This window comes from Bubalus kerabau, unplaced genomic scaffold (genome assembly GCF_029407905.1).
Source record: "Bubalus kerabau isolate K-KA32 ecotype Philippines breed swamp buffalo unplaced genomic scaffold, PCC_UOA_SB_1v2 scaffold_76, whole genome shotgun sequence".
NCBI lineage: Eukaryota > Metazoa > Chordata > Mammalia > Artiodactyla > Bovidae > Bubalus > Bubalus kerabau.
The window spans coordinates 701,345-712,216 of record NW_026577930.1 but is presented as its reverse complement, the minus strand read 5'-3'; the positions used below and the strand labels follow the sequence as shown (position 1 = coordinate 712,216).

The 10,872-nt window shown below is 44.3% G+C and overlaps 1 protein-coding gene across 2 annotated transcripts in view; it reads right to left on the bottom strand.

Moving 5' to 3' along the window:
* Nucleotides 1–490: 490 nt before the first annotated feature.
* LOC129641118 (melanoma-associated antigen B3-like) overlaps nt 491–10,872 on the bottom strand; it is a 48,348-nt gene continuing 37,966 nt past the window's right edge. The window contains exons 2-3 of one of the 2 annotated variants that reach the window (XM_055565906.1): nt 2,851–2,953; nt 491–2,065 (exon numbers count right to left, since the gene is read on the bottom strand). In XM_055565906.1, the coding sequence (XP_055421881.1) occupies nt 979–2,065; nt 2,851–2,870 (1,107 nt within the window). In that variant the 5' untranslated portion in view covers nt 2,871–2,953 and the 3' untranslated portion in view covers nt 491–978. The remainder of the gene's footprint in view (nt 2,066–2,850; nt 2,954–10,872) is intronic. The other variant, XM_055565907.1, reaches the window with a different exon arrangement.

The window sequence follows — 10,872 nt, the reverse complement described above, 5'->3', positions numbered from 1 at the left end:
AGACTTGCTGGAAGCAAGGTTGACTAACACAAACTTTCAATTTGTTGAAGAAAAAGAACAAAGAAAAGAAAAGCAGTACCTGTGAAATACAATAAAGCAAAGTACAACAGAGTGAAGTGTGCCTATATAACTGTTAAGGGCAGTTTCCCATCCCAGGCTTTGTCTTTAAACTATGCAGCCCACCATGTGAGAACCTGGTCCCTGGTCCGATTACCATAGCCTCATCCAGCCCGCCATGCACTCAACTTATAATTACTTCCCACTGAAGGACTTATATTTTCCCAAGTCCCACCACTACCTTGCATCAGGGAATTCACATTTGACTGCTGTCATGTCACCATTTCCTTTACATGACAGCTGCTTCTCGACTCTATAATTTTATGGTCAGTGCCTAGATCTTTTTCTCAGCTCTCCAAGTACTAGCATGGAGCCTACTATGAGCAGAGGCTCAGTTCATGTTTGGGGAATAAATGAGCCTGTGAGCATGAGGTTGAAATTATTAGAATTTATTTCAACATTTTGAATTAACCAGGCATATACTGTTGCTTATAATTTTGTAAAACACAGAGTACAAGGGATGAGGGAACCAAATACTGACTATCTTCCTTTTCCTCTATTTCTTGATCCCACATATTTTACTGTTTTGTATTTTCAAGGAAATAACATATTGCAATGCCATGTTATCTTTCACTGGCTTACTAAATAAGATGAAGCTTCCCCTTTTGCTTTTACACAACAGAAAAACTCTTATCCTTAGGACCAACAAAAAATGGTTAAGTGTGACTGATTAATTTGTACACATATATGCTAGATAAGCTTTCATTTAGGAGCAACATTTGAAAAGTACCAAGAACATAAAAACACAGGTTTATCTATCAATTCCCCATACAGAACAGGAACACCAAGGTATTTTACACTAAGAACCCTTGGTGAGGTCCAGTCCTATACTACTTGGAACACTGACTACTCTCTTGAGCCTCAAAGTGCAGAATTTGCCTCAGCTTCACTAGATGTGGAAGGAACTGCTGGGGGAACACTGGGACATCCGCTAGCTTGGGCCCTCTCTTCCTCATCTTTCAAAGCCTCTTCATACCAAAAGTGGAAGGCACTGGGATCCAAACGGTTAATCCTGGCCAGGAACTCCAGGACTCTCATCTTGCTTGTTTCAGCATGCGCTCTGGGACCCCACAGGAGCTCATAGCATGCTGGATCACTGCCAGGCACTTGCCGATATTCCAAATACTTCAGCTGCACCAAATCTTGGGTGATGAGCTTCTTGGGCTCCCCAAATAAGAAATGCCTCTTCCCAGCATAGATCTTCATCTTACCCAGGAAATCCCAGATGTCTTCCTCTGTGGCACAGTTGCCCTTCATGAAGATCACACCCAGGAGATTCATCAGGAGACCGGTCTTGGGAAAACCCCTGCCACGGTGCACAATCCCATTGCGGGGGAGATTCATCTTGCTGACAAGGACATAAGAATGCTTGGCAGTGTTGTCTTTCTTCACGTCAACACCAAATACCACCTCCATGCTGTCAGAAGCTCTTTTGAGGATCCTGAGGAATCGATTGTGGTACTTTTTATCGATAATCTTCAGCATATTCGCTTTCCTAATGGGCTTTTTTGTCTTATACATGCATAACAGGAACTGCACCAACAGATTTGTCGGCCTGGTTAGTGAGTGTTTTCCAGACCGCACATTGGAGAGAGGGGCCTGAGAGGAATTATGTGTTTTCCCAAATTTCCCAAGGGCTCTTTTGGATGATCTTGTGGGAGAAACACCTGCAGGCACAGTGGTGGTGGCCAGGGCCCCCCGAGGACGCTTGAGATGGTTACCAGACCTAGCACCGGACTTTCCCTTAGCATCAACCCCAGGACCAGGATTGGAAGAAGATGAGAGTGCTTCCATCGTGGTGGCAGTGACCTGAGTGCCCCTCAGATCCTGGGTGCCATGCTGAGCCTGGCGGCGTTTCTCACAGGTGTGGAGCTTAGCCTTCTTACCCCGAGGCATGGTGACTGTGGTCAGGACAACAGGCAGGAGTGCAGGTAGAACAGCACGTGATCTGGGCAGAGAAGAGAGAGGATGAGAGGGTGTGAGTGCCCGTGGCAGGGAGGCACCACTCGGCTTTTAAGAAGGCTCACTCTGCAGGTTGCCACACGGGCACTGCTCTGCGAACCCAAAGGACTCCCGTTCTGATCGCTCTGTCCTCTGAAAACTCTGTCAAAATAATTAAGGTGAGTCTCAGGCTGCAGCCTGCCAGCCCTGCCAGCTGCTTCCTGAGGCTGAGGAACAGTGGGCCAGTCTAGTCCTTCTGGACACCCCCCTCCATTCTGGAGGGTGGGGGTCCTCTCGGTTCATATTCAGGACAATCGTATCAACTTTTGGCAGGTGCAGGGCCCCCTCCTCTGTGTGACTCTAAGCTTATACCCCAAAGCCTGGTCCTCATCTTCCTGTGATACCTGAAGAAATGAAGAGGTACCTCAGCCCAGTGTCCCTGGCAGGGGGCACCCACAGCATTCAGCTCTAGGGAACTCTGTCCTGGGCTCACTGAGGTTTTCTTTCCTCTTTCAGGGTCTTTTCTTGGCTCTAGGTAGAGCCTGGGACACCTGTGTCTGCTGCCCTGGTGTACCTCCTGTCAGACAAAGGCTCTCACCAAATCCCATACCATCAGAAAGAAAGGAGGGTTCACATACACCTGACTTCCATGCATGGGCTTCTCAGTGCTATGTGGCAGGTGAGGGTGGTATAGAGGGTACTCTTTAGTGATTCCCCTGTTGGTGGGTGAGTGCAATCATCAGTTCTTTCAGGGTCCTCACCCTGACTCCTCTGAAGCCCTGGGACTCCTACCTTGGCATAATTGAGGTCATTCACTTAGTCCACCATCCTCACTTCTCTGAACTCTCCAGACAGAAGTGAGAAGACCGCTCATCTTCACAGATACTCTAGGTTTCTACATAGAAAAGGGCCAGAATTTATGAGAACTTAAGTTTAGAGTCAGTGTCCTCCTTAGTCCTTGCTCAGGTGTGGGTAGAACTCAGGACTCCTCCCACCAATAACCTGGGTAGTTCAGCCTCAGAGCAAAGTCCTGAATACCATGAGTACCTGGAGGGGCAAAGTCAGGGTACCACATACATGAATACTCCCTCGCCGGAGCCTCCCAGATACATAGGCACTCTGCTTCGTGATACCACCCCTAAATGGGGAGGGGCCCCCAATCAGTACATACAGCATTCACTTCACTGCAGTCAGGACCGAGATATTCTCCATCTGCAAGCAGGGGCTACTCCTGAGACCAAAGCCCTCCCATCCCTGAGACTTCCAGGGCCGAATTCAATTTAATGGCTCTGCTGGGGCTTCCCAGGGCTTACAGCAGCAGTGAGACTTGGTGCGGCCCTCTTTGTTATGGGCTGAGTGGCCCCTGCCTCAGTCCGAGTTCAGCCTTAACCTAGACTCTGGACCAGTGCTGGGAATCCACCCTCCACCCGCCATAGGCCAGGCCCTCAAACTTAAGTCCTTACTTCCTGGAAACTGTAGATCAGAAGTGAGGATGACTCATATCCGGCCATGATGCTCAGGGTCTCAGATAGCTGATAGCAGGGGAGGTGTGTAAAGGCCGAGGGGTGGGGGTGGGGAGGTGTGTTTCTATGGTCCTCATTCAGAGTCCCCTTCTTCATCTATCAGACCTGACACTCCTCTTTTACCTAAACTGTGTCCATAAGCCTCCAAACAAAGCTTCACCTCCTAGAGTTTGACAGGGGAGAAGTCCAGGAATTGAGCACATCAGTAGCGCTTTGTGTCACCATCTTAACTACCCAGTGCCCTGTTAGTACCTGGGGCTCTCCCAGTGACTGGAGTTAGGGCCTAGGTTTCTTTCATTTCCAGAATCAAGTAATCTCTTAAATCTTAAAGAATCTCTTAGATCAAAATTTACCAAAGAAGTAAGCCTAACAGCATTGTAGGAACTGTCCCCTGCTGACCACAGAGGCGAGACTTTGTGGGTTTTGCTTTGTTACAGGAGGGGCAATGGTCCCTTGACTCCACATTCAGGTCCTCACTTTGCCTTCAGGTCAGTCCTGGGAATCCACTCTCGTCCAAATGAATGCCCTGAACAGTAGTCCGAGCTCCCCACCACCAGCACGGATTGTGGGGGGAGCCACTTCCAGCTCAGGCTGCCCTGTGCAGGATCTCTAAGGGATGATGGCAGGGGCAGGGCTCTGTGGGGACACCATCGTTCAGTGTTCAGCTGTCTGTGGGTCATCCCTTAGGGTCCTCCCTGTACCATCAATCAGAGCCCAGGAACCCTTGCTCTATGGACTTGAGTCCTCCTGCCCCCAAAGCCCTAGTCTCCCCAAATCCCTAGTGGGGAGTCAGGGTGCGTCTCTGAGCATCTCTCCCTGACAGGAGGGGAGCCACTCTGTGAGCCTTCCTCCTTGGTGGGAGAGACCCTCTCATTAGCACCGATGGTCCTCACCTTCACTGTGATGATGGACAAGATGCCCCCCTCTGCAGAACTGGAGTTTGATCCTGACAGACAAGCCCTTCCCTCCCTGAGACCAGACAGAAATGAAGAGGCTTCCCATCCCTATAACTCTGCCTGGAGCCTCTGGGGTCAGAAATAGGGGCAGGGGTCTGTAAAGCCTCCTCATTTGTGGGTCTAGTGATACTTCTTTCTTCACTCAGGGACCTCACCATGGTCCTGGCCAGTCCTGGGACCTGACCCTCCAACCTGAGATTCTCCCTCTACTGAACTGAGGCCATTCTTCTTAGACTGAGACTTGGACCTCACAGAGAACTACAAGGCTTATAAGAGGGAATGTCCTGTCTGGGCAATCTAGGCCTGAGAGCAAGTTTGGGCAGGTCTCTGAATGACCTGTATTTTAGGGTTGTTGTCTCTCCAGTCCTCACTCATGGAGGCCCTCATTTTGTCTATCTCTTGGATTAAATAATTCTTGGGGAACACCACATTCCGGCAAACTCTTGAGCAGTGTCCCTAATGCAAACTTTACAGTTTCATGTCCCAGACTTGACCTGAGATGGGGAAAATAACACAGGAGGCAGGGGGCAGAATGGGGTGTGTTCCCAGAGAAAAATGCTGCTCCATCCTTTTCAAAAGCCAGAGTCAGTCTCTTTTGTGACTTCTTTTAATTGATTTACAGGCATACCTTTAAAACACTGTACTTCACTTAATCATGCTTCATGGTATTGTGCTTCATTACAAACTTAAAATTTGCATAACCCTGCACTGAACATATCTGTGGCACCATTTTTCCAAAACCGAGTGTTCACTTGGGGTCCCTGTTCCACATATTGTTAATTCTTTAAATATTTTAAACTCTTTCCTTATTTTATTTCTTATGGTGCTCTGATAACTTTTCTTTCTTACTAAGTAACTCCCTTATATATGTAAATTAAGCTATGTACATTTTTTAGAGATTTTCTAGTAAGTGTATACAATAGGATTAACAACGTTTATAAGCATGGGAATCCCCCAAATTCCTGTGACTTACTTTATGGCAATATTCACTTTATTGCAGTGATCTATAACCCAACCCACCATATCTGGGATATGCACACACTTTTAAAGGAAAGGAGCCGTCCAAGATGGCTTTGTGCTCTTCTAATTGAGGTTATCTGACACTGCATAGAGATACAATCTGATTGTCACTATCATCTGTTTCTCCTCCTCATTGCTGTCATTTACTGAGGTAGCCTTCAAGGCTTTCTGCCTAAAGAAGTGTATTGGAATATATTCAGAGTCCTTACTTTTATCCCAAGATACATTTGAATGTTAAGGAACACAAGCTCTGCTTTAGGTCAAGAGGAGTCTAACAGTGTGGAATCTAGAGGAATTCAGAGAGGAGTCTAATTCCAGGCCTATTAGTTACTAGTGTTCCCCAGCAAGGGCTCGCTGGTGATGCACATAGACGCCAATACTATGGAACAGGCTTTTGAGAGAAAAATTTTATTCCAAGGTGGAGTGGCAAGAAGACAACGAGGCAGGGCTCTCAAATCTGTCTCCTCAATCCAGAGTTTGAGGTAAAATGAAAGGGTTTAGGGGAACTGCAAACCTGGAAGCTAATTGGCTAGTCTTGAATTAGTTCATGTAAGCTATTCATGCTGCTAGAAGCCAGATTTTCCATATTGAAGGACTTCATACAGTTCTCCCATGGCAACATTCCTACTCTGAGAGTTCCACAGGCTGAACCCTCTTGGTTCGGGGGTCATCCTGGAAACAGGGGCTCCTTTTTGCACATGCATGGTGCTGTCTCTAAAAATAACTCAAGGTTTCATTAACCAACAACCTGTTTTAAGGAAGCAAAACAAGTTTAAATTGGTCGATGTTTTATGTTTCAATCCCCCCCATCTCTCTTTGTACATTCTTCAATCTTGTGGGAAATCATCCTCAATTTGGTTAATGATTCTCAAATTTTGTACAAAATGATAATCCCAGGTCTCAAATCTTTGTACCAACCAGACTGGAGTGTTATATAAGCATTGGCAAGGTTGGACTAATTGGTATTTAAGAAAGGTAAGTATGAGAGATTTAACTTCCTTCACATGTCTCTTTATATGCTATTAAGTTTGGAGTTTGGGTGCCTGGATGGACTTTTATTACCATTGGGTTAGCTGTCCTGGCTCTTCCTGGCCACTCATTAGCCCAAACTGAACTCTGCAGTTGAATGACCAATTTCTTCCAATGTTCAGTTCAGTTCAGTTCAGTCACTCAGTTATGTTCGACTCTTTGGAACCCCATGGACTGCACTTCCACTGTAGTGCTCAAAATAGTTTCCCTTTTGGCCAGAAAACAGAGCCTGGACCAATTGCCTTTAACCAATGCTTGCTGCCTCTTCCCAGCCTTCATGGATTGCAGTCGACATCAACCAGCACTCTTATCAAGAACTTGAGGTCTCTGGATGAGGCAGAAATGCTGGCTTCTTCCTGGAAAACCCCTGCATTCATGGGAGCTGTAAGAAAGCTTTCAGGGCTTGTCTATCTGTGGCTCAGAGCACTTTGTTCCTTTCTAGGAAGAAAATGGGCAAACTAGAGGCATCACCCCTTAATTTAGGACCCAATTCCATCTCCTAGTTTGGTTTCTTGGAAGAGCTGGCTGTATGAATTCCTTGGAGAAACCACTGAGAAGAATGGACAGTCTCAAGGTGACCAGCTTGGATCTGAGGGTTCACTTAAAAAACCCCGAAAAGTTTTCCATTATTATATGTGGTTATCAAACTGTAGCTTGAAAGGCACGTGTGCTACCCAGCTTCCAAGGAATCTATCCCACCAGTTCCAAGATGAGCCCATTTGGTCAGAGGCTCCTAATATTTCCACCCTGCCAAGTGCTGAGGGCATGCTTGTCTACTGAAGAGGGCCATATAGAAGCTTAGACTCTGTCTCACTCTCTACCTTGAAAAACTTACCTAGTGAGGCAGAGGGTGAATGAGTGATTGCATCATGTTGAAGAAAGTGAAAGAGGAAGCTGTCTTAAACTCAGCCAGAGCTGAGATTGAGAGAACAATTCAGGAGCACACATGTTTAAACACTGATTTCCTCACTTTCTTCTGAGCATGCTGGGATTTAATCTTTCTGGTAGATGACCAAAACATTTTACCACTCCAGCAGAGATCACACACAAACAAGCAAATCTACATGTCTGGGCAATTTCCAGGGGAAATACATTCAACCCAAGGCATCTATGTAGTCCATTACCTTTAAGACCACAACCAATGGTTATTTCTCCTGGTAAAATTTCATTTTTAACATCACGCACACACATTTATAAGCAGTTCAATGCTACCTCCCTGCTATTCTGGCTCATACAGAAGAGGACTAGACTTTTTAGTAAGGAAATGCAAGAATGTGTCCAATTGTATGAAATTCCTTTAACCAGGGCTCAGGGTACCTTCTTATGGCAGGGGGGCCAGATTTTCCTGCTTTACACTCCCTCATTTTACCTCTATGCTCTCACCACACCAAGGTAATCAGGGTTGATTTCATTAGGAATGCACTCATGTGAAATTCAAAGGATCATAAGAGACTACTACAGACAACTATATGCAAATAAAATGGATAACCTAGAAGAAATAGACAGATTCTTAGAGAGGTACAACCTTCCAAGACTGAACAAGGAAGAAATACAGAATGTAAGTAGACCAATCACAATAACTGAAATTGAAACAGTGATTAAACGATTTCCAATATCCAAAAGCCCAGGACCAGATGGTTTCACATGTGAATTCTATCAAACAGAGAAGAGTTATTACCTATCAATCTCAAACTCGTCCAAAAAATTGCAGAGGAAGGAACACTCCCAAGCTTGTTCTATGAGGCCACCATCACCCAGATAGCAAAATCAGACAAAGATTCACTAAAAAAGGAAATTACAGGCCAATGTCACTGAAGAACATAGATGTAAAAATCCTGAACAGAATACTCGCAAACCAAAAATAACAGTCTCTTCAGAAAGTGCTGCTGTGAAAATTGGACAGCTACATGGAAAATAATGAAGGGTAGTTCATTCAGTGTAGTTTTCCATTCCAGGCTTAAGTCTCTCAACTTTGAGACCCCGCCATCTGAGGGTCTGACCCCTATTCAGTGTTTCCACAGCCTCCCTGGTGGGCTCGCCCTGTAGCCTAACTTAAAACTACCTTCCGCTGCCAGACTTTTATTGTCCTAAAGTCTCCAAGTGCCTTGCCTCAGTGTATTTACACTAGACTCCTCATGAGGAAGCCCTCAATCCCCTCACCTCCTTACACCTCATTTTTATTGGGCCCCTAAATCTCAGTTCACCAGCTACTTTATATGAATGCTGCTCTTAGACTCTAGAATTCTATAAGAAGGGGTTGAGTTTATTTTTCTTAGCATCCCCAAAACCACCCAGAAGCCTTCCAAAGAGCAGATGCTAAATTGATATTTGAACAACTATAGTGCAAGTGTACAAGAAAGCAATGTTACTGGGATTTCACTTCTCCCACATTCTTAAATAAGCGAAGCCAATCCAGGTAATAAACTTCAATTTTACAAAGAAAGACTAAAACAAAACAAACGAAGAAGTGAATACCTCTTAAGATTTTTTTCTGTATCTGATAATCACACAGACTTCACTGTGGAAAAATTTCCATTTTCACAAAAAAATCCATATTCCAATATCATGTTATCTTGTTCTGAATGTCAAGAAATGATTCAAGGATTTCAGTCTGTTTTATGTAATATGAAAATTCTTATTTTTCAACTTGATAATCTGCAGTACATGTGGGAGCTGTGCCATTAGTATACTTGGACTCTGAAGCTAAACACATCTTTAATTAAAAGGAACAACAGTTAAAAACAGAAAAAAGAAAAACCTCCAATTTGTGCATATTGTATAGGAACACAAATATGTTATATGCTGAATTTCCATGAGCCCCACCGTGGCCCTCTGCTAGAGATTGTCTGCTTTCTTGAAAAGCAATGTGAAGTATCTGCTCAGACTTCACTAGGGGTAAGAGGAAATTTGGACATGCTCCGGAAAGTGCACTGGCCTTGGCACCATAGGAGCCCTGGCTACAGCTCTCACTCTGGCTCTCTCTTCTTCAGCTCTCAAAGCCTCTTCATACCAGAACGGGAAGGCACTGGACTTGGTATCATCGACATTAGCCCCAAACTCCCACATTCGTTTATATATCTATATCTATCACGGAAGCACTCCATATTAGTTTACAAAATTGTACTCATTCCTTTTTATAGCTTCGTAGTACTCCACTCTGTGGATATATCATGTTCCCTCAATTAACATGGGCATAGGAATTTACATATTTTCATATGGTTGTGGATGTCTCTTCAGTGTTTATTTCTGAAAACACTGAATTACTGGCTCAAATGTAAAACCACATTTAATTTTCTGACATTACCAAATTGTATTTACGCTCTAATCTCATTCTTTGACATGTAGCTCTCAAAGAATGAGATCAGTATAGTCTCTAACACAATATACAAAAGTAAACTGAAAAGGGATTAAAGACCTAGCTATAAGAGTGGAAACCATAAAACTCTTAGAAGATTATATGAGCAGAACACTCTTTGACATAAATCATAACAATAGTTTTTTGGATCTGTCTCCTAAAGCTAGGGAAATAAAAGCAAAAAAAAAAAATGTGTTGTAACTAAAGTTAAAAGCTTTTGCACAGCAAAGGAAACCATCAACAATATGAAAAGCCAACCTACTATATGGGAGAAAATATTTGCCAATGATATAACCAATAAGTGGTTAATATCCAAAATATAGAAACAGTTTATATAACAGTTTAAAAAAAACAATCAAGAAAAAGATGGGCAGAAGACTTAAATACACATTTTTCCAAGGAAGACATACAGCTGGCTAAGAGGCACATGAAAAGATGTTCAACATCATTAATCATCATATGAATGCAAGTTAAACCCACAATGAGGTATTATCAGAAGGGCTATCATCCAAAAGGAACAGAAGTAACAAATGCTGGTGAGCATGTGGACAAGATCTGTACACTGTTGGTGGGAATGTCATTTGGTGCAGCCACCATGGATAACAGTAAGGAGGGTCCTCAAAATCTAAAAAGAGAACTACCAAATGACCCAGCAATCCCACTCCCGGGTGTATATCTGAAAAAAAAAAATAAAAAAATAACCCACTAATTTGGATGGTCTCCATCAGGTACTCGATGCTTGTCTGAGTCTAAGGGTTTCCACTGCTCGTCTCCCCTTCCCCTCCAGCCTCATCTATTCTCTGCCAGTGACCCCACCCCAGTCCAACCTCCCTGTTTATTAAGAAGGCACCTGTGTCTGCAGAGCCAGCGTGAGATGAAGAGATAGTCCTTCCCAGCCACCAGATAATCAAGAGTTTTGGCCAGACCTTTG